Raw genomic sequence first — 25093 nt, 5'->3', positions numbered from 1 at the left:
AAACGATTTGTGACGCTGCCGCAAAGCAAACACACACACACACACTTATCTATATACATATACGCACCAATTCATGCATATACATATATATTTATTGTGTTATATATTGTACATAAAAAAATAAAAAGGGAGGAAACTATACCACACAAAATACATACATACATACATAAAGAAAGGAAAAGAAACGATTAGCAGTTAATCAATTAGAAATATAATGCAGAGTAGTAGCAGCAGCAGCAGCAACTTTTGCCAAAGGTAAGCAATAAACGTGTACGTAATATAATGTACATGTGTACATCATACACATTCATAATTACATATGTATGTACATATTTATCAATGCACAAATTAGTACAATTTGAAGATGCCTTGGCCTTGCCTTCTTTAGTGCTTAAGCTTAATTTTAAAGCCACATCTCTTATCATTTTTATCATATATAATCAAGAAAAAAATGCTTTTCATTCTGATTATAAATTGAATTATTTTCCTCTCTACACAACGAGACGGCGACGGCAAGGCAATCGCGCGAGGTAGCGGCTTCCGCTGGCGGCTCTGCTTAGCTCTCTCGATCGCTGTCTCCGTCTCTGCCGACTGCAGCAACCGCGTTTTTTTTCTTTCTTCTTTAAAGCTTTGTCGTGGTGTTGGTGGGGACAAACGGGGCCATTTCTGATAAGAGGAGTCGAGAAGAAATTTTATTACGCTAAAAAAGAATTCATAAAAAATCATACAATAACAACAAATTAAAAAAAAACTACACTCAATCACTTACTCACTTATGTATGTACATACTGCTATTGTTTATAAGCCACAACGAATAAGAGAGAGGGAAACAGAAATCACTTAACTAATTGCTTGAAGCTTTTTTGCTATGTGGGAGGGAGTCTTTGTTTTTGCTTTGTTTTACCGTTTGATTGCGTATTTTATTCTGAATATTTGTAGCCATTTTGCTCAAGTTTTATTCTGTTTGCTATTGTTTAATACTTGTTTTTGTGGGTGTTTAAAATTTTCCCCGCGTTAACCCGCATCCACCTTTCCATATATGTACATATGTATGTATGTACATACATACATATGTATGTAAGTATCTCTGTGCGTTGTTGTCCACGTTGCCGCAAACGTCGTCGAGAGCACCACCTGAATGTATTTATTTTTGGTCTGCTGCCGTAATCGACGACTGCTGCAAGTCGCACACGCTCTCTCTCTCTCTCTCTCCGTCTGTGTCTCTATTGCTGTCGTCATCTAAACAACCTCCCCCTTCTTGTTTCCTACTTATATTTATATTAGCGAGGGGAGGGTAGGGCACTTGAACTAGTTTTAAAGCGCAACTTTGTGTGCGTGTTTTTTTTTTGTTTGAGATTTTGTAAGTTTTTTTTCTCTCTTGGGTTTGGACTTGTTTGGGCTTGCCATTTTTGACATTTACCTTTGCTAATTGTAAGAAGAGAGTGAAGAGAGGGGCATATACTGAACGTCAGTGTGCAGCGGATATGCATCAACAGTTAGTTAGAAAGAAATAAATCAATTACACATACCGCATTAATATTTCATTATCAGTATAAGAATTTCAAGGGCCTTAACGTATTAACCTATTAAGTTTACTGCCAAATGAAATAAACCCAAAAAAAAAACAGAAAACGATGAGCGCATTTTTTGGCGACAGCTGTTAAAATAATTATCCAAATGTGGTTTTTCATGTTTGCCAAATATTAAAAAAAAAACGCACACACATGTTTTAAAAATTATGTATTTGTTTATATTTTTTTTTAAAATGTTAAGTATCAATAATGAAATTGATGTTGATGATTTCGATTTCATCCAAAGTTGACTCTAAAAGAAAAATTCGAATTTCGAATTTACTTCATTATATTTGAGTACATCACAATTTGTTGATAACTTTTTGGTGCTGCTTCGCTGCGTCCGTTCTTATCAATCATTCAACCATGAAAGAGTACAAATAAAAGGAAATGGCATTACTCTCTCTCCCTCTCTCAGCTTTTAAACACAGAATCACAGCAATATTGAAAAATTGTTTAACAATTTTATCTGCGAAAAAAATTGAATTTATTTAAAACAAACATTTTTTACGTATTTCCAAATAATTCTTCATATCTGACTCAACAAAAAAAATTAAGAGAACAAACTTTTACATGTTTTTAGAATTGAAATTGAGAAGCATTTCGAAACTACTTATAGGGTATAAAAAGTTTGTTGTAATCAAAGTCAGTTTAATCATATAAATTTTAAATGGTTTCGTTTCGTTCTTTTATGTATGTTTCAGTGTTATTATTTCTTCCATTTTTATTTATGGTGTCCACAGAATGTATGAGTAATAAAATTATGCACGTGCTTGGCCTAAGTTATTTTTTATGATTCTTAATATTTGTAGAAAATTAATTGAAACTTGATTTATTGTTTTATCAAGTTCAGTGAACTTGTTTAACAAAATATTTGCAACTGCATCAGAAGTAACTTAAATTTAAGATAACAATTGCAAAACAAAAATACTAACAAATAATGCATAGTCTATTAATTCTTATCTCAACAAAATGGTATTTATCATTCCCATTAAAATATATCAAATACTTAAGAGGTAACTTAAGTCGTCAATAAGTCAATATTGTAATTTACTCACTATGTCACGTTTCATGCTCCTCCTTCACTTTTATTTCGAGTAGTTAACAATTTATATGAATAATATATAAAAAGTATAATGCGCATAAGTAATAATGTATGTAAATGATATATAGGGTATATAAACTTCTTGTAGTTATGTTATATCAACATTTATCTTAAAAATCCGATTCTAAACCGAAACTCCCAATATAGTCCTTATTCTTCCGCCTGCTCTTACCGGTTTCCTGGAGTCTTTCGTCTTGTCTTTCTTGTTGTTTAGAGCCTTTTTTGACTGTCTATAAGAAGCAAAAATATACTTTTAAATCATAAAATGGTTATTGTTACCTCTTTTGTTATTTACTTTTATTGGGAAAGAAACGACAAATATTTCAATATTATTATAAGGTATTCTGCAAGGTATTTCATGCTAAATAGCAAACAACTCATGCGAAATGCCTTTTAGCCTTCGCAATTTAGAATCACAATCATGAATTTGTTGAGTCAATTTAATTTAGAATTTACAATCGAATATATGTACATATGTACATATGTGTATACAAATCTCTGTTTATGTTGTGTCATTGTCTTATCATATTTCTATTCATACATTCAGTGGAAATTTAAAAAATTATACATAAAACAAAGTAGCGACCCCTGTCCCTAAAATATTGTCCTTATCATTTAGGGACACACAAATAACAAATATAATCAAAGTGTAGTTTTAAATTTGTGAAATACAACATAATTATTATTATTAATAATTATTATTTTTATTTGCAGATTAGTTACAGTTAGTGTAAGCAACAAGAAGTTGAAAAGTAAGAACAAAAGAGATTGACCACAAAAGCGTATCACAAATTTTCACGCACACACACATATAGAAAAATGACTTCCAGGTGAGTTAAACTCTATATATATATTAACCAAGAGATAAACACTAACTAGATTTATTTCCCTTGCAGACTTGATCGTCTGTTTATCCTTTTGGAGTCGGGCTCAACAGCAGCCACACGTCAAGCGGCAGCCAAACAAATTGGAGAAGTACAGAAACTATATCCCCATGAGTTGCATTCGCTTCTTAATCGTCTAGTTGGATATTTGCATAGCTCATCGTGGGAGACGCGAATAGCTGCCGCCCAGACGGTGGAGTCGATACTAAAACAGGTGCCATCATGGCAACCAGAACTGAATCTGAATCATTATCAACAGTCGAATGCGGCAATTGTAGTAAAAAAGGAAGAGCCCGCCGAGGAGGATAGTTGCCAATCGAGTGCATCCTCCTCAACGACGGCAACAAACAGCAGCAGCGAACGTCTGCTTAGTTTCGATGAATTTGATTTGCAACAAATCCTACAGAAAGGCGCCCGCCTCATTGGTTCCGAGGGCAATGAATTCGATGTCCAAGAAGAACAACCAGCCACTGGCGCTGGTGGGGCGGAAGATCAGAGTGTGGCCACACGTCTCAGTCGACAGCGTGCTTTGCTAAATGATAAATTGGGTCTGACAACGGTGGCCAAGTTGGGGGTGAATCTAACCGATATGATCACAGATGAAGATGTTGCCCTAAACCGCAGTGGTGGGACTGGTAACCAGAACAGTAACTATAATATCAATGCGGAAAAATTACCCGTAGAGCAGATTCTCAATTTAAAACCATCTGCCAATGGTGGAGGAGCTCCTCTCAGTTGTCGTGAAATTAATCGGGCCAAGCGCAAGGCTAGACAGGTAACAACGCCGCCAACATGTAGTCGAAGGAATTCCATTAGCAATAGCAGTGGATGCGGCAGTAATAGTAGTAATGGTGGAGGAGGAGGAGGAGGTGGTCTTCCATCTACACCCACCAGCGATGAGCCGGAAAAAAAGAAATTAAAATCCCATATGGGTCAAGAGATTTTCTATAGCTTAAATGGTGAGTCATTAATATATCGCAATTAATGTATTAAAATCTATATTAATCTAATCTTTTTACAGCTGCTGTGCCAGATGCCACTGGCCAGTGGGTTGACGCCACTAGCTGGCCCCTGGAGAACTTTTGCTCCCGACTGTTTATCGATCTCTTTCATGCGAAATGGGAAGTTCGTCATGGTGCAGCGACAGCTCTACGCGAATTGATTAATCAACATGCGCAGGGAGCGGGCAAATCTATATGCCATCATTCATTGGAACAGATGCACGAGGCCCACAATCGTTGGCTCGAAGATGCTGCCCTGCGTTTGCTGTGTGTTCTCTGTTTGGATCGGTTTGGCGATTTCGTTTCCGATCAGGTTGTGGCTCCGGTGCGAGAGACATGCGCCCAAGTACTCGGCACCTTGGTCAAAGAGATCGAAGCGACCAAGGTCCAGAGGATTGTGGATATTCTATTGCAATTGATACGCCACAAGAATGAATGGGAAGTCCGACACGGTGGCCTGTTAGGATTGAAGTATGTTTTTGTGGTCCGAGAAGAGTTACTCCAGATATATTTGCCACAATCGATAGAGATCATTTTGACGGGGCTTCTCGATTCGGTTGATGATGTAGGAGCTGTAGCTGCTGCCACATTAATACCCGTTTCCACATGGCTGCCCAAGCTATTGAGTCCCACACAAGTTTCATCCATTGTTAAGATGCTGTGGGATTTGCTACTGGATCAAGATGAACTAACATCGGCCTGCAATAGCTTTATGGGTTTATTGGCGGCTATTCTATGTCTACCACAAGCTGCTTCATGGATACAAATGGAGCCGATGGCGACGTTAGTGCCACGTCTCTGGCCATTTCTTTCTCATAGCACCAGCTCGGTGAGAAAATCCACCTTAAAGACTCTTATCACACTAACCAGTGAGGATAAGCTAATAAATGGTGATCGAGAAGAAGGAGGAGCAGGAGGTGTTAAAACAGAGACCGAAACGAAGCAGGTGAAACTTAACTTTGGGGTTAAAGACTGGAACTGGCAACTGCTGCAGCAGGCCTTGCGTCACATTTACCAACGTATTTTGGTGGAGCCTCAAGAGAGTATTCAGGCATTGGCACGTCAAGTGTGGTCCAATCTCATCCAGCATGCCGATCTAGGTGCTCTTCTGAACGCTGCTTGTCCATTTGTATCTTCATGGATATGTTTGGCTATGCAACCGCCCAGATTAGCCTTTGATTCAGCTGTACTCATCAGAGCTTGCGGCGGCGGTGGCGGCGTTGCAGGTGATGCCTCATCAACATCTTCACGACGTCGTATACCAAAATTGGGCGATGATTTGGGTGGTTCCGCTTTGGCTCATTCGAATGCCACGCTAAAACTTTACTTGGGTGGCAGTGAGGCAACTCCTCTAGAGGTTCGAGAGGCAAATTTTGTAAGGGCCAGAATTACATCGTCTCGAGCGCTTGGAGCACTCTCCCACTATCTAGTGCAACCGGCCCCGGGTGTGGTCTATACACCACAAATGGAAAGCCCCACAGATTGCTACACCAAAGTACTGCTGGGTCATTTAAATGCGCACTCTGCTGTGCAGAGAATTGTTTGCGGACTGATTATAGCCTTCTGGGCCCTTGAAGATGAGCCAGTGCGTCCGGGTCCACCCAATCTGCAGGAGAAACTTCATCAATGTGTTGCTGAATACTTCTACTACGATGAGGTGGCTGTTTCGCTTACACGTTTGTTGCAGGAAACACAGGATTTTATAGCCACACTGAAACAGAATAAGATACCCATCAATGATTTTAATAATGCCAAGATCCTAACACTCGACCAGATCGAAGCAGTGGCATTCAGTTTAAGCGAGAATATACGCCATTTTCCCCTGAAGCCCAAGGTTATGGATACGCTATTGGAACGTCGACGCAGTCTTCAGGCCTCATACCAGCAGACAACGACTGAACAAGGCTCCTATCATGTCAGTGCCCAGGCTGCATTAGCTGGTGCCATTTGTGCCTTGCATTGTCTGCCAGAGAAATTGAATCCTGTCGTAAAGCCTCTAATGGAGTCCATTAAGCGGGAACAATGTGTGCCATTGCAGCAGTTGTCAGCTGAGTTTCTGGTTCATTTAATGGATCAGGTTTGTGATAGAAATCCTAGTCCAAACAGTAAAATTTTAAACAATTTATGCACATTGCTTCGAAGTGACGGCGATCACACGCCCAAACTGGTGAGTAACCACCAACTAATACTATTACTATGTAGATTCCTTCTTTACTAAAAGTTGATAAATATTTTCACTATTTTAAAGATTATGCCTTTTCATACCGTGATGGATACGATGGCCTCGACTGTGGCTGATTCGAATTGCGCTTACTATGGCATTGTGACTCTGACCCTTCAGCAGGCAGTGAAATCCAATTCAACTGCCAATAGAGGACCAGGTAGCGGAAGCACAACAGCCGGTTCAGGTACACCCACTGCACCACGTGGTCCAGGAAGACCGCCAGCCAGTGAGATTTTGGCTAATGCAGCAGCTGCCGCCGCCACAATAGAGCAGAGTGTGTTACTAGCACGTGAAGCCGAAGCAAAACAATGTCGCATTCAACGTCTGGGATCAGCTTGTGCCATTACTAAGCTATGCTCGTCATTTGGTGAGCACATTGTGGAAAAAGTGCCCATATTTGAGCAGCTGATGTTTGGCAAACTTGCCCAATTTGTCCAGGAAACGGATGACACGCATCTGTATAACACTTTGCCCGATCTTGGTGTCTGCACTGAACTTATCAGTTCACTTCAATTAATCGAGACAGCTGCTCCTCATTTGCATAGGGCACTGCATAAGGAATTGTTTACCCTGCTACCTCATTTGGGATTCATTGTGCGACATCCCTTAAAAGCTATACGCCATATGGCAGCACGATGTATAGCAGTCCTCGCCGAAATTGATCCATGTGAGACTATGCAATTTGTGGTCCAGCACCTTGTTCCACTTTTGTCCAAGATTGAGAAACTTATTGAGCGTCAAGGAGCAGTGGAGGCCATTGAACGTGTTGTCAGCCGTCTACAAATTCAAGTGGTGCCCTACATTGTGGTCCTTGTCGTACCCTTGCTAGGTACCATGAGCGATCCGGCTGAGTCTGTGCGCCTTATGGCTACCCAATGTTTTGCCAATCTTATACAATTAATGCCCCTAGATGGTGGAGCTAAGTCAGAGCAGTTGAAAAGTGAACCGCTGCAGGCTAGAAAAAGTCGGGATAAAGAATTCTTGGATTATCTATTTAATCCCAAGACCATTCCCGACTACAAAGTTCCCGTGACGTTGAGTGTAGAGCTGCGTGGCTATCAACAGGCTGGCATCAATTGGCTGTGGTTCTTGAATAAATATAATCTTCATGGCATCCTCTGTGATGACATGGGCCTGGGAAAGACTCTACAGACCATCTGCATTCTGGCAGGTGATCATATTCAGCGCGAAAATACAAATCAGTCTAATTTGCCAAGTCTGGTCATTTGTCCGCCTACTCTAACCGGCCATTGGGTCTATGAGGTGGAGAAATTTCTGGCCCAATCGCCGATCTTGAGGCCACTGCACTATTTCGGATTTCCCGTGGGACGCGAGAAACTTCGCAGTCAAATTGGCACTACATGCAATCTGGTGGTGGCATCCTATGACACGGTACGCAAAGATATTGACTACTTCAGTGGCATCCATTTCAACTATTGCGTCTTGGACGAGGGTCACATCATCAAGAATGGCAAAACTAAGAGCTCAAAGGCGATTAAACAATTGAAAGCCAATCACAGACTCATTCTGTCGGGCACGCCTATTCAAAATAATGTTTTGGAATTGTGGTCCCTGTTCGATTTCTTAATGCCGGGATTTCTGGGCACAGAGAAGCAATTCATTCAACGTTTCTCCCGTCCCATTTTGGCATCGCGGGATGCTAAGAGTTCACCCAAAGATCAGGAAGCTGGCGTCTTGGCCATGGAAGCCCTTCATCGTCAGGTCCTGCCATTCCTTTTGCGGCGTGTCAAAGAAGATGTACTCAAGGATTTGCCACCAAAGATCACGCAAGATCTCCTTTGCGAGCTGAGTCCTCTCCAGTTGCGTCTCTATGAGGATTTCAGCAAAAAACACCTTAAAGACTGTTTGGATAAGTTGGGCGACTCGCCGGGAGCAGCAACTGGAACCACAACGAGCACAGAGAATCTCAATGGCAGGACGCACATCTTCCAAGCCCTGCGATATCTACAGAATGTTTGTAATCATCCCAAACTGGTTCTTCGGCAATCGGAAGAGCTCGGTCCGATCGTAACTCAATTGGCTCTTTCAAATTCCACATTAGATGACATTGAGCATTCGGCCAAGCTGCCAGCTCTGAAGTAAGTACGACCCAGGAATGCAATAGAATCTCCTAATTAATCTCTTAAATTACTTCCACTAGGCAACTTCTGCTTGATTGCGGTATTGGAGTCCAAACCGAATCGGTGAGCCAACATCGTGCCCTGATCTTTTGCCAATTGAAAGCCATGTTGGACATTGTTGAGCACGATTTGCTGCGTCGTCATCTGCCCAGTGTCACCTATTTGCGACTAGATGGCAGTGTTCCAGCTTCCCAGCGTCAGGATATAGTCAATAATTTCAATAGTGATCCAAGCATTGATGTTCTGCTACTAACCACTCTGGTAAGGATTATCCTGGAAATTCTCTTTAACAATAAATTAATTTAAATAATTTTATTGACCAGGTTGGCGGTCTAGGTTTGAATTTAACTGGAGCCGATACTGTCATCTTTGTCGAACACGATTGGAATCCCATGAAGGATCTACAGGCCATGGATCGTGCCCATCGTATTGGCCAAAAGAAGGTAGTCAATGTCTATCGCCTGATAACGCGTAACTCGCTAGAAGAAAAGATTATGGGACTACAGAAATTCAAAATTCTTACTGCCAATACTGTGGTCAGTGCCGAGAATGCCTCACTCCAGACCATGGGCACCTCACAAATATTCGATCGTTTCGTAAATGCCGAGTCTGACAAGAACAACCAGCAGGGAAGTGGTGGATCATCATCTGGCAGCAACATATCAATGAATACAATTATTGAAAACTTGCCTGAACTTTGGTCCGAGCATCAGTACGAGGAGGAATACGATTTAGGCAACTTTGTGCAGGCGTTAAAAAAATGAGAGTTATCCTTGCTCTTCCCCTCGTTTAAATTCACTTCCGCCGGCTCCAATACCAACTCTAAAGACTTCCAGACAGATGAGAGTTCAGTTTTATGATTATAACATCCTACTTTTCCTGTTCCTTTGTAATTGAAAAATGAAGAAAAAAACCCATGAATAAACATAATTATCCAAAAAGTTTACAATAATTACATTACTAAAGTCGTTGCGTTTAATGCCAATAAAAATATTACTTATTTTCATTTGGAATCTAAAAAGATCTTTCCATAACGTTGTTATGATAGATTTTTGTTATGGGCCTATGCTTTCAAATTATTTATGATATTTCTTGGCATTTGTATCTATTTGAAACATTTTTTTTTAAAAATTACAATAGAAATATTGCTCACCTTATTGTAATGTTCGAAAATTACTACATATTTATTTTTAATTATATTATGGTTATATTGCTTGCAATAAAATGCTAAACAATAAAAGCATTTGGTATTCACTTCTGGAATTCCTTTTGGCCTCCCGTTGTGCTTTTCTCATTAATAAGAATTAGGCCGAGGGTGTATTGGCCCCATATTGCCAAAACAAAGTCACTATATATATGTATATATATATGACGCGATAATGTTAATTTGATCAAGAGATACCATCAGAATTTTGCACTATGCACACTAATTGTATATATGTATATAATAGAGTAGCTGATCAAATTCCGTTGACATTTTTATGAATATTTTACTAGGCCAATTAAAGATGGTTATCCATCGACAACCGATTTTAGACTATAAGTTAAATGCTGCCTCTGTTTATTTAGTGTAAATTTGTTATTTTGCTACTGTTTTTGTTTATTTATATATACATATACGTACATACATAAAGTATGTGTGTATACTTGAGTATTATCAGTAGAAGAGGCATCATAAAACTCTTCAGAGTGATAAGTGGACGTGATATGGAGCCAAAATATGGTGAATGGGGGTATATATAGGGATTGAGTTCCTGGCCAGTGGTTAGTGAAAGTGAAATCGCAAAAAGAGTTTACCATGAAGTATCTGCTTAGTTTGGCCTTAGTGCTGGCCATTGGCCTGCAACAGATTGATGCCCACGGCATGATGTTGTCACCTCCCAGTCGTAGCTCCCGCTGGCGTTATGATGGAGCTGCTCCCCAAAATTGGAATGATAATGAACTGTTCTGTGGTGGTCTTTATGTAAGTACAGACTAACATCAAATCAAATTTCGGATTAACCATATGGTCGACATGGTATGTCTCATTTAAAGACCCAATCGAACAATGGCGGCCGTTGTGGTCTGTGCGGTGATAACTTCTTGGATGGCCAGCCACGTGCCAATGAGATTGGCGGTAGCATTGGTGGTGAAGGAGTCATTACTCGCAGCTATGCAGCTTCCTCGTCCATTACCGTGAGCGTTAAGATTACCACCAACCATTTGGGATACTTCGAGTTCCATTTGTGCAACTTGGATGCTTTTGGCAGCGAATCGGAAGATTGCTTCAATCAAAACGCATTACGTTTCCCCGATGGCAGCGATCGCCTTCATATTGGCACTCAAGCCGGCGAATTCGATGTGACCGTACTCTTGCCCGAGCAAGTGACTTGCAATCACTGTGTCCTGCGTTGGACTTACACTGGAGGTAGGAACTACCCCAAATAATTAGCTGATCTTCCGAATTGTTGATACTCAATTTGATTCTACCATTCTAGCCAACAACTGGGGTCTTTGCGACGATTCTGGCAACGGTGCTTTGGGCTGTGGTCCACAAGAGACCTTCAAGAATTGTGCCGATGTCAGCGTATTCTGGGGTCGCAACATGATTAAGGAAATGGCTGGTGGCGCTGAACCCGTGGTGCCTGTGGAGGTTGCCTCCAACGAGACTGCCTAATTTCAACTCAGAAGTCTGAAAGAATTTTATATTTGAGAACTGCCCAAAAATTGAAACCAAACCAAAAAATATTTAAAAACTTTAATAAACCGTGAACATTTTTTATATTATACATACTCATTTTGGTTATCCCTATCTTAAATCTCTAAATTCTCTTAATGGGAAAATAGATTATGAAATTCTTACTAATTTTGGACTTGCACCCATATTAACTATAGAGTTAATTTATTTATGACTTCTTTATTTTATCAATTTCACAAGTTTTAAAGAAATATTAGTATGTTGGTGATAGAGGGGGTTGATAAAGAACTATGGCAATATATTAAATTAACTGTTTTTATTTTTGATCCAAGTTTAATTGAGTCGTTCCAAATTGCATTCAATTTTATCCAAAATTTTTGGCACTCCAAAAGGCTTAAATTTGAACCATTTCAATGATGATTTAAAAGTAGAGATTAGATGAGGTTTCAAAATTTAAGGGTAAAGTGGATTTCAGAAGCTGAAGTAGTTTGAAGATCTTCTGGTTTAAAAAGCCCTAGAACTGTATATCAAATAACATTTTTATGAATTTAACCGAATTTCATTAACTGAATTTTGTTGAATAATATGCCCATTTAGAGACTCCGATTTTTGTTTGAATTTACAACATTTGAGGAATCATGGGTCCAAATTTAAAGTGAATCTGAGCCAAACAGACTAAGATATAAGGCTTAAATTGATCGGCCTTTAGTGCAAATGTCATAGTGTGAAAAACTTTAACACGATTTTTTGACGAACGCCATTTTTGAAAAACCAACCGATGGGCTACCACGGATCTATATATATATATAAAGAATTCAAAATACACTAATCATACTTCAAATGTCAAATTATAGCTTGTATATAAAAGATATAGTCCCAGATCATCTCTTCATTAAAAATATTTGAAAATGTGTTTTTTTGCCTGCCATTCCCTCAAGGCTTTCCAAAATCATAGGACTTCTTAGTTTTTTCTATGATTTGTTAATTAAATATTAACCATTCACATTCACCCGATTAATTTGTCATTGGCTCATGCTAATTAGATAAGAAATTGCCATTTAGTTACTCAAAATAAAGGCGACGCCTGAAAGTAGGCAATCTAATTTTCAACTTTTTACTCGTTTAAGAGAATCAGTGGAAATGTGTATAAAATCAGTTGATTAGATAGGCACTTAGTGCATTTAGTACAAACTAAAAGAAAAAATAAGGATTTGTTTAAACAACTCATAGATTGAGATATAGCTTTTACAAGCGATTTTATTAGAGCTTTGAGAAGACTGAAATATAATTACATTCCTAATCGACCAACACCATGGAAAATTTATGGGTTGCGTTGGTTGATATTATTTTGTTGGGGAAACTACCGCCGATGATCGGTTTATCAAAAATTTCTGTCTCTAAGCAGACTCATAATTTATTATAAACATTATCATACATAGATAATAGATTCTAGTGTAATTTTTGAGTACTGATGAACTCTTATCCGATTGCCATTGGTTTCTAATCAATCTCTAATCAGTTCCGTAAAAACAAAACAATTCATTCGTATTTTAATGATTCAATTAGCAATAATTTTGACAATGGGGACAACAGGGTTATGACACATTTGCCAATTCTATTCTGACGACAAGTTGCTATGATCAGGGCCAAAACATTTGTTATTGTGATATTCCCCCAAAGCGACTGGCGTGATGGCGATCCTGCAACAAAATTTTAAATTCCCATAAAAAGTATATGATAGTGCGATAAGAAGTCATGGCAAGGGAGAAGTAATGGCCATGCATAAAATATACATATAAGATAAGAGGAATGGTGGTATATAAGCATACGGATTTACCTTTTCACGCATCAAAAGTGAAAGTTAGAGCCAAAGAAAATGAAGCAAGCCGTAAGAGTTCTACTGAGCGTATTTGTGGCATTTAGCTGCCTTCTATTGGGTACAGAGGGACATGGAAGGATGATGAGTCCAGTGGGTAGATCATCGCGTTGGCGTTACGATAGCTCGGCACCAACAAATTATGATGACACTGGCCTATATTGTGGAGGATTTTGGGTAAGTTTGGAAAATTTGTCAATTAGAAAATTTTGTAATTTACCCATTTTTGTGCAGAAACAAACTGAGAATGGTGGCCTTTGTGGTCTTTGCGGCGATGACTGGAGTCTAGAACAGCCGCGACCAAATGAATTGGGTGGAAAGTACGGAGCAGGAGTCATTGTTGAAAGTTATATAGCCACAACGACGGCTGAGATTGTTGTCGAGGTCACTGCCAATCATTTGGGCAACTTCCAGTTTCATCTATGTGATCTAGATGAGTTTGGCAGTGAATCGGACGATTGCTTCAACAAATATCCATTGAAATTCGCCGATGGCAGCCTTAAGCAGGACATAAATACCACCATGGGTACAATAAAGTCCACTGTCGACCTTCCCAGCGGTGTACAGTGTGAGCATTGTGTTATGCGTTGGACCTACACAGCCGGCAACAATTGGGGTGTCTGTGAGGATGGTACCGGTGCCATGGGTTGTGGTGATCAGGAGACATTTGTGAATTGTGCGGACATAAGTATACTGAGCTCAGTCAAAAGTTTACTTTACAAACCATTACAGACAGTCGAGGTGCCGGTGAAGGAGGTGATCGTGGAGGAGGTGGCCGTGGAGGTGCCATTAGAGGTTAATGAGACAGAGACTTCATAGGGAGTTTAACTCTTTTACCTGACTAAACGTACAAATTATAATCTCAATAAAAAATATTTCATACTTTTAAATTTTAAGATATTTGAATTTGCCTATAGTCAATATTTATAGCTGCCAATCCATCTATAATTTTAGCGATATGTATATTAGGGTAATTAAAGTTTTTTCAGTAGAAGCATGCAACAATGACTATATGATATCTATATAATCTTGATCAACACGACGATTAACGCAAGCTTCTCCTAGATTCTATTTACTTCGAGCATTGTCTAGCTTGGATTCAGACGGACTCGACCCCCATATTACTTAGGTGCCATAGGAATGACCGTTGAAGAATTCACCTTCAAAACGTTTGTCATAAAATTTAATATTCTTTAGCCTAATATAGTCATAAACATCTGTGCCAAAGATTTTTAATATTGGTCTTGAAATAGAAACAATTCTTTGAGTAGCTATAAATTAATAAATTTGTTTTTTTTTTTTTTTTTAATCAATTATAATAACAATTGTGATAAAATTCAATGTTGTTTAATTTAATATCCTCATTAATGACCATGATACAAAATTTAGCCAAGATCGGACCACCATATCAAATAGGATATTATTACGATTGGATATGGATAAGTGTTCATTTATTCGACTCGATAGCAAACTCTACAAATTCTTAGCTAAAATTTCACAACGCTCACCCAAAAGTATTCAAGTTCTAAAGTTCTTCTTTGTATACATACCTATGTATGTACAAATGTATTATAGCAAGTAATAATAATTATAAAATAATAAAACAATAAAAACCTTAACGATTATGATTGTGCTTTAGCACTTGAATTGTAAATATATTTATACGGAGAATACATATTTTTTTGAAAGTAAAAACACAAAAATAACGATGAAAACTGAGTTATTGAATATAAATGATTATGCTTCTGTTTTTTAAAAGTAAACTTTATAAATCAAATAATAATAAAGACTACGTTTTTGCTATTAATTATATTTAGTTAAAACTTTTATATCATTTCAGATTTATAGCTTTATTAGATGGGAGATTGGAGCTAATTTGTGACACTTCAACCCATAAATAACTTAAATTCTGAATTCTGTAAAATTCATTAATGGTAGTCGTCTTTTTTAGTACCTAAATATATTTGTATTTGAGGAATTATGTCTTCAGAAATTGCAAATGGCGAATCTAGATACATAGTACATAAATCTATAGCTCTTGTGGAAGTCACCAATTGGACTTGTTTTTTATATTTTCGAATTCGTTCTGGGGCATTCCATGCCTTGGGCATATCGGTTAAACGTGACTCTTTATAATGGGAAAACTCTATTGTTGTTATCAAAGTTAATGGCAGACGAAAACAAAAACGCAGAATGATTGTTATTCTTACAGAATAAGTAAAGAAACTAAATTATTAAAACCGGTAGCTGTTGAATCATGCATAGATCTTTCAAGATATTATAGAATGCAATGTATAAACCATTTACCGATATATTAGAAGCAAAATTTGTATATTCGGTGGCAAATTCACAATAATGTAAGACCGAGTTAGTGCTAAAAAAGATCGAGTTAGGAGACGACCTGATGTGTTTAAAATAAATTTGTTGGCTCAGTTCGTTTTTAACATAATTTAATATCAAATAGTCCCTCCTTTCCTTAGAGATGGAGGCTTAACCAAATCCCACTGTATCTCAACAAGAAGGAGAAAGGATGGGTCTAAATTGTTCCCTTGGTTGAAATTCTTATGTGAATGCATATTTTTCGTTTTATTCAATAAATTTATTTTGTATGTGTATATACATATATATATATACGTATGTATGTTTTGTGTGTTTGTGTTGTGTGTGTGTGTGTACTTGATTGATCTGTTGTGATCTGTTATTTAATAGGAGACACTGTGATTGGATTATCTCCTACAGCAGGAACAGATCAGATCAGTACACACATCGGTTTAAACTGTTTTCTGTTCAGATATTTGAAATATCATCTAATGGTTCCAATTTTGTTGTACATACATACATATATCATCATCAATACATTCGCGTGTCACCATCTATTCGTATCTTTATTCGTAATATTTGTAATTTGTGTGTTTGGCTTAAAGATTAAATTTTCACAATAACTGGGCTTACAAATTAATTTCACAAAATCAAATTATTTATGTGTATGTATATGCTTGTATATATGTGAGTATGTATGTTTGTATGTATGCATGTAGTTTGTTAAATTGTTTTATACAAAGCGTTCAGGTCAATGGCAAATCAAATTTCACTACTTTCCAACTGAACTGTTAGAACGAACATTTTGTCTGTGCAATTATTTGTTTTGCTTAATTACATATATAATAATAATACTAATAATATAATAATAATAATAATATATATATTTGTTTAATAAATATGTCTGTATGTATGTAATGTAATGTAATATATGTATATATATATATATTATATGCAGAATGTATGTATATATGTACATATTCATTATATGTATTAACAATTCAACTAAACAAACTGCAATCAACAGGGGATTTAGCGAGGGACGAGGGACAAAGGCAGGCAAACTACTACATTATATGTACTATGTATGTATGTATATAATATGTTCTTAAAAACATTTCAAGATTAAAACCTATAAAAAACGTTTTCCATAATATCATTTAAATGTGCGAATTTCACAACGAAATGGTTTGCTTTTACATTAATCAATTAATTCTTTTCAATTTCACATTTTTTCATTATGTTTTGTTTGTGTATTTAAAAGCTGTTTAAAAATACATTACAAGTATTTTGTCGTCTCTTCATATTTCTGACTCAAAAATATAGTACATACAGAGATGATATACATACATACATATGTACATACATTTGTATGTACATACATTTGTATGTACATATGTATGCATATACGTATTTTGTATTTATGTATGTATGTATGTATATATAGTATTATAATTTATTTAAAATTCTACAAACTTTTCATTTTATATATTGGTTTTTGTTCTTGTTGTTGTAAAAGCACCTTGTTCCTTCAAATTTCTTTTGTTTTTTGTTGTCGTTTATGTATAAATAGTTAGTTAAATAATTGTTCTCCTTTTTGTTTTGTTTTTTTTTTTTTTTTTGTCTAAGATTATACAACACGATTTGTTTTAGTCAATACCTGAATTTTAGAATTTTGTATCCGAAACGCCATTTTTACTTGTTGTTCATTTGTCTGAGTTGGTTTCTCATGTTTTTTTGTTTTTTTTTTTTTGTTGTTTGTTTGTTTTGGGTTTTATTTTTGTTTGTCCGAAAAATTTTGTCTAGCCAAAAGTTGTTTAATTTTTTTGTTTTTCATTTTTTGTTTTCTTGGGGTTTTTTTTTTCGTTTTTGTAAAGATTTATTTTGTTTTGGTAAATGTCAAAAAAGTTTGTTGCTTGCACTTAACTTAATTGACGACGGATATTTTATTTTTGCCGACCGAGTTTCCTATGAGGGAAAGGGAAGTTGTTATCCTTTAAGAATTGTTGATAGCAGTATCAAAGTAGTTTCAAATATTTTCAAACCTTTTTATAACCCCAATATGCTGCCGATCATGGGGCTATAAAGCCTTTAAAAAGGGGTTTTGATAACGAAAACTTCAAATTCTCCTTTTGTTGCCCTTACAACTTAACATATTCCAATTAGCTGATATTTTATGCTGATTTCTTAATATTTATTTGAAATAAAACATTGCTCGATAATGTTGAATCTTGAATCTTAATACATGTAATTCCGTAGTTTATTTGACTCATATATGAAAGAAATGTTCGCTAACTACAATTCGCTGCAGACCTCTAAAAAAATTAGACTATAAAAAGAAACTCATCGTCAGCCAAATAATTATCATTACTTAGTATTCTAATCGAAATTCAATTAGATTAGGTTCTGATGTTGCTTCTAACAGCCAAAAACTCTAAATGTTGTTAATTTTTGAACTGATTATCCACCAGGAACGTCGTTATGAGCATTTTCAAATTGGCTAAATCGTTAAGAAGTGCCTACACATATATATTAAAGTCAGACACAACCAACTAGAGCATTCATACCTTCTATATCAACAATTCTTATCGGTGATTTCTAATTAAAATACTTTATTATTTATATATGATTTGTTACGTTAGCTTTTGTCATTGGCACAAATTCGCTTGGTTATCATCATCATCTAGTTGAGGGGGGAGGTGGTTTACCTGTCTAGTTTTAGAAATATTTGATTTATTTTCTTTTTTCGTTTAGTGTTTTAGCAAATTTTTTCAATTTTTGTTCTACAATAAATTTTACACATTCTTAGATTTGTTTTTTTTTTGTTGGTTTGTTTCTTATAAACTTTGTTTTATTCATTACGTTTTGTTTTTTTATATTTAAACATTTAACACGCTACAGTTGAATTAGCTTTTATCTTCTTGGGTTTTTATCATATAAAATTTCGTTTCTCATAATTCATTTGTTGTTTGTTGACTTATTAAAACAATAAAATTAATGATAACTAAAATCTAAAAATAAAACTAGAATTAAATTATAGTTTAAGTGCTGTTCTTTTTTTTTCTTGCTTCTTGTGTTTGCATAAAGAAAAGTTGAGTAAAAGGGAAGCGAAAATTCTTTTATTAATTTGTTTAATGTTTTTTTTTTTTCGTCAAACTGTTGCCTAATGGGAGAAAGTTAAACAAAATTTAATATAAACTATGTGACTGATCAAAATATAAACAATTACAATTTATTTATTCGTAGATAGAGAGAGAGAGAGACAAACAGCACTTTGATTAATCAGACAAACATAAATTACAATACATTTAGACAAATACAAATTATAGAAGAAAAAAAAGTTTATGAAATCTCAATCTACATTGTTTTTTTTTGAATTTGTTTTTAAAGCTTGTCTAAGACTAACTACTTTGACATAAAAACTAAATATTTAATTGTAATATTAAAGAACAGTTATCGAAACTTCGAAACCAGTCACATTTAGTACAAAACTTTCAATAATAATATAATAACTAAGAATTATAATATAATAATAATAATAATAAGCATTATTGCAGCAACAGTGGAAGACAGTTCTGTGTTGTTTGTTTTCTCTCATAATTATTGCAATCAATTTTTAATTATGTTTTATTTTTCGTGTTTGTGTATACAATTTTAAAAGAAAAAAACAAGCTAAACTCTATATATATGTATATATATATAATTTTATAATATAAGTTATAAATTATTTTTCAAATAGACAACAGTTTTAAAACAGAATGGTGTAAAGTAAAGCCAATTTAAAATTAAAATGGAAGAGAGAAATACATACAATTTTTTTGTTTTTTGCATTTTTTGTTTCATTTGAAAAGACAATTTAAAAGCATTTATATATTTATATAAATATATATAATTAAGATCCGTGTGTGTGTGTGTACTTGTTTTTAAAAACTTCTCGTTAATGACTAAATATATTATATAGAACTACAGGGTGTTTTGTGTTTTGCACACTCTTTTTCATCAGATTTTTCTTCATATTTTATACAATTTTTCTTACTTCTTGTTGATTTATTTACTTTTTTTCGTTTTACTTGTGCTTAATACACTTTAAAAATGTTTAATGTGCAATTTAATTTAAAGCTTAAGGTCTATTAATATTAATGTTTATGTGGCTGTTTCTATTTTTTTTCGTATTATTATTATTCTTATTGTTTGTTGTTTTTGCTTGTAAATTATATATAACTAAGCCATTGTAAATGGGTAATCAATTGCTGTTTCTATGTTGGTTGCACTTCATTCATTCATTCTACTTCATTCATCTGTACTTAATTCAATATTGTATTGTAGTATGTTGTATGTTGAGTGGCTTTCTTTTTATAATAATAATAATAATAATAATGTGTATCAAATTGTTTGCTGACTTTATTAAGCTGCTTAATAAATTCATTCTTGTTAAATATTTTCAATCTATTTATCATTTCGATTGCTATTGTTATTAACAAACTTTTTGTTGTGTTTGGATTTTTTTTTTGTTTTTGTTTTAACTTCATGCATCTTATGCATGAGCTTTTGCAACTCCAAATTATTATTTTATTTTTTTTTTTGTGTTGCTGTTGTGCGTTTTTGCTGCAATTGTTTTATTAAGTAATTTATCTTGCCTTATTTTTTTATGCAGCAGCAGCAAATTGAAAAACAACAAAAACAAAAATAGATAAATTAGAGTTAGTGGTAATACAAATTATTTGCTTGTACAATGTTTGTTTTTCTTTCGTTTTTTGTTTTTGTTTTGTCCTTATCCAGTTGGCCCATTCTTTTTACTTGTACTTGGCTGGATTTTCGTTTGGTTTATTGCTAAGATATTGCTGATGATGTTGTTGTTGTTGTTGCTGTTGCTCGGCCTGCATACCTGTTTAGTAATATTGAAGAACATCTTTAAAACGATTCGGAAGAATTATATTTTTTAAAAGAAAAAGAAAAAAAAAACACAAAATTAAAAACCAAAATATAAAAGCATGTTAACAAATAATGTTTTAATTATATATTTTATATTACCTGCATGATTATTTGCATTGTTAGTTGTTTGGCTGGCACCACTACCAATACTCAACATGGCCAATGATGATGCACTCGCATCCGATGGCGTATTTGGACCAGCCGAGTGTGGTGTACAGGATGCCTGACCCAGTAGCTTTTGCCGCACTTCTCTTATCTTTAGCTGGAGATCCTGTTTGCGTGGAAAGACATCTTTGTGTTTGGCCTGATTAAAAACACAAAAACATTAATTGTAAATAAAGTAGGCGTATATTGAAAATATATCTATATTTACCTGAAACGCAACAGTGGCCTGAGTAGTGGGAAAATTGCCATGAACGGCAAATAGTTGCAACACCAAATTGCGACGCGTTTCTAAAACTTTGCGATGGCCCTTCTCGCTGGCATCCGAGCGAGCACTTTGTAGCGGTGTCTTTGGCGTTCTGGGTGAGCGACCTGTCTGATCTGTGGTCTCTAGTTCTGCAAGACAAAATAATCCATAAATAGCTGCCTACATTAAAGTCTTATTCAAGCCATTTACCTTTTAGCTCGTTGTTAAAATCTGGACCAAAGAAACGTTGCGACGTTGTGGGCGGTGCCGATGTTGCAGGCTCATCTATGGAATCATCTTCACTTACTGTTAATATATAGAGAGATTTTAGAAACAGAGTTCATTGTTTGTTTGCTATCGCCTTCACTCACTTAGCTTCTGCACTGGCGGCGGAGCTGTATTCTTCTTCCGATAATTCGTACCATAGACCCTTGGCGATGAAGGCACTGCTATGGCACTGGGCGATTGACAATCCTCCGGTTGAAATTGTGGCAAAGCCTTGTATTTCTTCTCGAAATCAACCTGCTTGAGCACACTACTTTAAGAATTAAGTGTAAAAGAGAACGAGGTTAGAGGTGTTTGCAGGTCTTTGGTGAATCTTGATTACTTACTTGTTCATCTCATCGTTCTTTTTCTTATGACCTGCTGTTGGCATTACAGCTTTGAGAGGTGATTTGGGTTGAATACTGCTGCCATTGGTAGTACCACAAGCAGTCAAGGTTATGGCACCTGTTGTTGTTGTTGTTGTGGTTGTCGTTGTCGGTGTTAGAGGCAATTGCTCGTCACTATTTGGTGTGGTTGTCGAAGAGGTGGGCGTCGGCAAGGCCGAATTCAAACTAGTACTATTCACATGGCCAATAACTGGCGAAGAGCTAGCCGCTGATGTAGCCGTTGTGTTATCCATCATAGTGGGTGAATGCAACTTACGACTAATGTGTTGGCCATTGTTTGAACCGTAAGAGACATTATTATCGGATTTACTTTGTGCTGAAATAATAATAATAATGATTTCATAAGTAATTGATATATTTAATACATTTTGTTAGCTATATTTCTACTTACACAAATTCTTGCGACGTTGCAGTGGCGCTTTGCCCAATTGAGCTGGCGTTGGCGCCAACACAAATTGATCATCGGAATCCATTTCGCCGGTCTCATCGCCAGCTGCTGCTCCTCCCGTGCTAGATGATGAGTCCATATTACGTTCAACCATATGATATGTCGCCGATTTTGGTGTGGATGGCATAGATTTATATGACGATGGCGAACTGGCTGGTAACTCTGCGCTGTGTTGATTTGACTGTGTATAGCCATGCAGCAGCATTGTCGGCTGGGCACTCACAGGTGGCGGCAATGAATGATTTTTGAATATATAACTGGCTGTGCCATATTGCTCAATCTCAATACCTTGTGGTCGAGGCAGCAGGGCGTACTGTAAGAAATAATAATTAGTGTCCAATCTTTTTCTTTCTAAAGATCTTTCTACTTACAGGATTACTCATGGCAAAGAATATCGGAGCTGGTTTTCCACCGCCCATTATTTGAGCTGGTGCCGAAGCCGGTGGCGTTGCTATGCTTGCCGCATGGCCTAGACCCATTGCTGCTGGTGACGATGGTACGCATGCCTGATGGGCTATAGAATTGTTAGAAGTGGATGTCGATATAAGTATGGTTGCCTCATTGATATTGTTATTATTATTATTATTATTATTATTGTGACTAGCTGCTGATCCTATTGAACTTAGTTCGTTGGCATTTTGGTTACTATGATTTGTTCCCGCCTTGGCTAACACTGTCAGTGTGCTGCTTCCGTTGTTGACGTTGCTATTGGTGGTCGTGGTGCTGGTGGTTAGGATTCGGGCATTTGCAGGCAAAGTTATCTTATTACACGCATTGATGCTTATAAACGAGACGGGACGTAGTGTTGTGGCTCCTCCACTTCCTCCTGTGGTCACATGCTGTAGCTGTTGTTGCTGCTGCTGCTGCTGATTGTAGGTATTGACGTCGGTTATTAGCAACATTGTCGGTGGTGGTTGTTGTGGCGGTTGTGGTGCCTGCTTTAACTCTGGCTTTGCCTCTTCACCGCTACCATCATCGGCATTTGTATCATTATCGAGATCTTCATCTTCGTCGTGCAAGGTGTCTAAGACGAGGGCATCATACAGTATAGCTGCTCTCCCTGTGGCTTTGTTGCCATCTTTAAGGGTCAACAATTTGCGTATAATTGGTGTCGAAGCGTTTGAATTTGATTTTGGATTGAAATTATTGGAAAATTTATTAGGCTTGAAAAATAGAGGCGGCGGTGTATTGTTTAGTGGTTGTGATGGTGGTCGACTAGTGATGTTTGTGGTGGTATTGGTTGTGCTGCTGCTTTGGATAGATGTTGGTGTTGGTGTTGGTGTTCGTGTTTGTGTGCGTATGATAGTGAAATGATGATTAATGGTGGGTGTTGGCACTCTGGTTATGACCGTTGGCGGTGTCTCCACGCGTCGTTGATGCAAATTTTTCAATTGTTGGTGTGGCGAAATCGTTGGCTGGAGTGGAGTCAGAGAACGCACAATGGTAAATTGTTTGCGTCTCGTATTGTTGGTAGGAGTTATAATTGTTGTCGTTGTAGTTGCTGCTGCTGTTGGGGTCGTTAACGTCGTTGTTTGATTTGCTATTTTTGCTTGAGCTATTGTAGTTGTTGTTATTGTTGCCGGCTTGGCTATGGTATGTTGTTCTATATTATCAAAATCGGCTTGATCGGCATTAACAGTTGCCAATTCCTGCATAAATTGTTCATCATCATCATCTTCGTCATCATCATCGTCGTCATTCAATTCCTCATCATCATGATCCTCTTCATCATCCTCCACATAATCCTCATCATTATCCTTCTCTTTAGCTACATCTTGTAGTTTGTCTACTTCTATATTCGCGATATAGTGGTTGTATGACGAAATGATTTTTTTTTTTTGTATGTGGAAGCGAGTAAGTAGAGAAAGTAGTAGAAAGAAAGATGATTACAGAAACAAATGATGGTGTGAGCGCTAGGATGAGATTGGTCGAGTTTGGGTGGTTTGAGGCGATAAATTTTGATATTTTTGCAAATTTTTTCTGTATCACATTAAAACAAATAAGAATCTATATAAACTAAAATCATAACAAATCATAGTACCAAACAAAATGCCAAGCTAAAATCAATATAAAATTAACTTTACATAAAAAACTTAAAATAAAATAATTATAAGTACAATCAATCTGGGCCAATATTATGGTTGCCTTCAAATCAAAAATAAAAGCACCAACCAAGAAGAACATTTTCCAGGTTTTTGTTGGGTTGTTTTTTTAATAAATTTTGTTTTTTTCGACTCACCTCTCACATCCGTCGGGCTTGGCAGTGGATGATGCATGGGATAATGAAATTGCTTTTGGCTAAGAGCCGTAGCAGTTGGCACATTGAAATTAAAAATGGCTCCCACACCGCTGGCACTATTCCGTTGTGATGTCGCACCACTGGATAAACAATTGCTACCACTGCCATTTATTTTATAGGGCGATGGTGGTTCCTGTTTAATGTACTCCTGTTTGATATGTGGCTGTTGTTGTTGTTGTTGTTGCTGCTGGTGCTGCTGTTGCTCATGCTCGGATTTGCTTTTAGGGCTACCCATGGACTTGAAAGCGCCGCCTGTTTTGTAAAAGTGTTAAAAAGGGCAAATGTTAGTATAAGGCTTAGTTAATTTGCAGTATAAATTGCTCGCCTGTGGGTTGGAATGGTGTTACACCAATTGGATTTTTGGGACTAGTGTATTGTTTGCACACATTCTGTGTAAATGACAGCATAGTGCTCTCCAGCACCGGATGGGCTTTGATAGCCTTTGGTTTAAGTGTAATTTCCCGCTCTGTTGAATTGCTGGTGGCTGCATTGGGCCCATTTGAGAGGTGATCTTGCTCAGCTAAATGACGCTGTAA

At 36.5% G+C, this 25093-nt stretch overlaps 4 protein-coding genes and 1 long non-coding RNA gene across 7 annotated transcripts in view; 4 read left to right on the top strand and 1 right to left on the bottom strand.

The window, feature by feature from the left end:
• The first annotated feature begins 145 nt into the window (after positions 1-145).
• Positions 146-9886, top strand: LOC6647285 (TATA-binding protein-associated factor 172). The gene is made up of 7 exons (XM_002070615.4): positions 146-255; positions 3391-3506; positions 3573-4519; positions 4582-6728; positions 6810-8884; positions 8947-9187; positions 9250-9886. The coding sequence occupies exons 2-7, from the start codon at positions 3496-3498 to the stop codon at positions 9688-9690; spliced, it is 5862 nt and encodes a 1953-aa protein (XP_002070651.1). The 5' UTR covers positions 146-255; positions 3391-3495; the 3' UTR covers positions 9691-9886.
• Positions 9887-10724: 838 nt separating this feature from the next.
• On the top strand, positions 10725-11582 carry LOC6647286. The gene is made up of 3 exons (XM_002070616.1): positions 10725-10889; positions 10961-11333; positions 11404-11582. The coding sequence occupies exons 1-3, from the start codon at positions 10725-10727 to the stop codon at positions 11580-11582; spliced, it is 717 nt and encodes a 238-aa protein (XP_002070652.1).
• A 1847-nt stretch (positions 11583-13429) lies between these two features.
• LOC6647287 lies at positions 13430-14324 on the top strand. Its single transcript, XM_002070617.3, has 2 exons — positions 13430-13656; positions 13714-14324. Exons 1-2 carry the CDS (start codon positions 13480-13482, stop codon positions 14296-14298), a joined length of 762 nt encoding a protein of 253 aa, XP_002070653.1. The 5' UTR covers positions 13430-13479; the 3' UTR covers positions 14299-14324.
• A 6242-nt stretch (positions 14325-20566) lies between these two features.
• Positions 20567-25093, bottom strand: part of LOC6647448 (putative transcription factor capicua) — a 43076-nt gene continuing 38549 nt past the window's right edge. For 2 of the 3 annotated variants that reach the window (XM_023178799.2, XM_047013491.1), the window contains 10 exons: positions 24883-25087; positions 24498-24809; positions 22630-22772; positions 22202-22571; positions 21751-22126; positions 21511-21677; positions 21350-21445; positions 21104-21288; positions 20830-21034; positions 20567-20683 (listed from right to left, as the gene is read on the bottom strand). In XM_023178799.2, coding sequence (XP_023034567.1) covers positions 20592-20683; positions 20830-21034; positions 21104-21288; positions 21350-21445; positions 21511-21677; positions 21751-22126; positions 22202-22571; positions 22630-22772; positions 24498-24809; positions 24883-25087 — 2151 coding nt within the window. In that variant the 3' untranslated portion in view covers positions 20567-20591. Of the gene's footprint in view, positions 20708-20829; positions 21035-21103; positions 21289-21349; positions 21446-21510; positions 21678-21750; positions 22127-22201; positions 22572-22629; positions 22773-24497; positions 24810-24882; positions 25088-25093 lie in introns of all 3 variants that reach the window. The other variant, XM_023178801.2, reaches the window with a different exon arrangement.
• On the top strand, positions 22750-23453 carry LOC124462106. The gene is made up of 2 exons (XR_006955381.1): positions 22750-22805; positions 22863-23453. It is a non-coding gene; the product is annotated as an uncharacterized LOC124462106 (long non-coding RNA).

Source organism: Drosophila willistoni, chromosome 3R (genome assembly GCF_018902025.1).
Source record: "Drosophila willistoni isolate 14030-0811.24 chromosome 3R, UCI_dwil_1.1, whole genome shotgun sequence".
In the NCBI taxonomy this organism is placed as follows: Eukaryota; Metazoa; Arthropoda; class Insecta; order Diptera; family Drosophilidae; genus Drosophila; species Drosophila willistoni.
Note: the sequence above shows the minus strand (reverse complement) of the source record. Positions and strands in the feature narration are given on the sequence as shown.

Bases quoted from the DNA above. Each gene is read 5' to 3' on its own strand.
- LOC6647285 (XM_002070615.4), top strand. The intron at 4,520-4,581 runs GTGAGTCATTAA...ATCTTTTTACAG, and splicing joins GATTTTCTATAGCTTAAATG to CTGCTGTGCCAGATGCCACT. The intron at 8,885-8,946 runs GTAAGTACGACC...TACTTCCACTAG, and splicing joins GCCAAGCTGCCAGCTCTGAA to GCAACTTCTGCTTGATTGCG.
- LOC6647286 (XM_002070616.1), top strand. From the start codon at position 10,725: ATGAAGTATCTGCTTAGTTTGGCCTTAGTGCTGGCCATTGGCCTGCAA. The intron at 10,890-10,960 runs GTAAGTACAGAC...TCTCATTTAAAG, and splicing joins TGTTCTGTGGTGGTCTTTAT to ACCCAATCGAACAATGGCGG. The intron at 11,334-11,403 runs GTAGGAACTACC...CTACCATTCTAG, and splicing joins GCGTTGGACTTACACTGGAG to CCAACAACTGGGGTCTTTGC.
- LOC6647287 (XM_002070617.3), top strand. From the start codon at position 13,480: ATGAAGCAAGCCGTAAGAGTTCTACTGAGCGTATTTGTGGCATTTAGC. The intron at 13,657-13,713 runs GTAAGTTTGGAA...ATTTTTGTGCAG, and splicing joins TATATTGTGGAGGATTTTGG to AAACAAACTGAGAATGGTGG.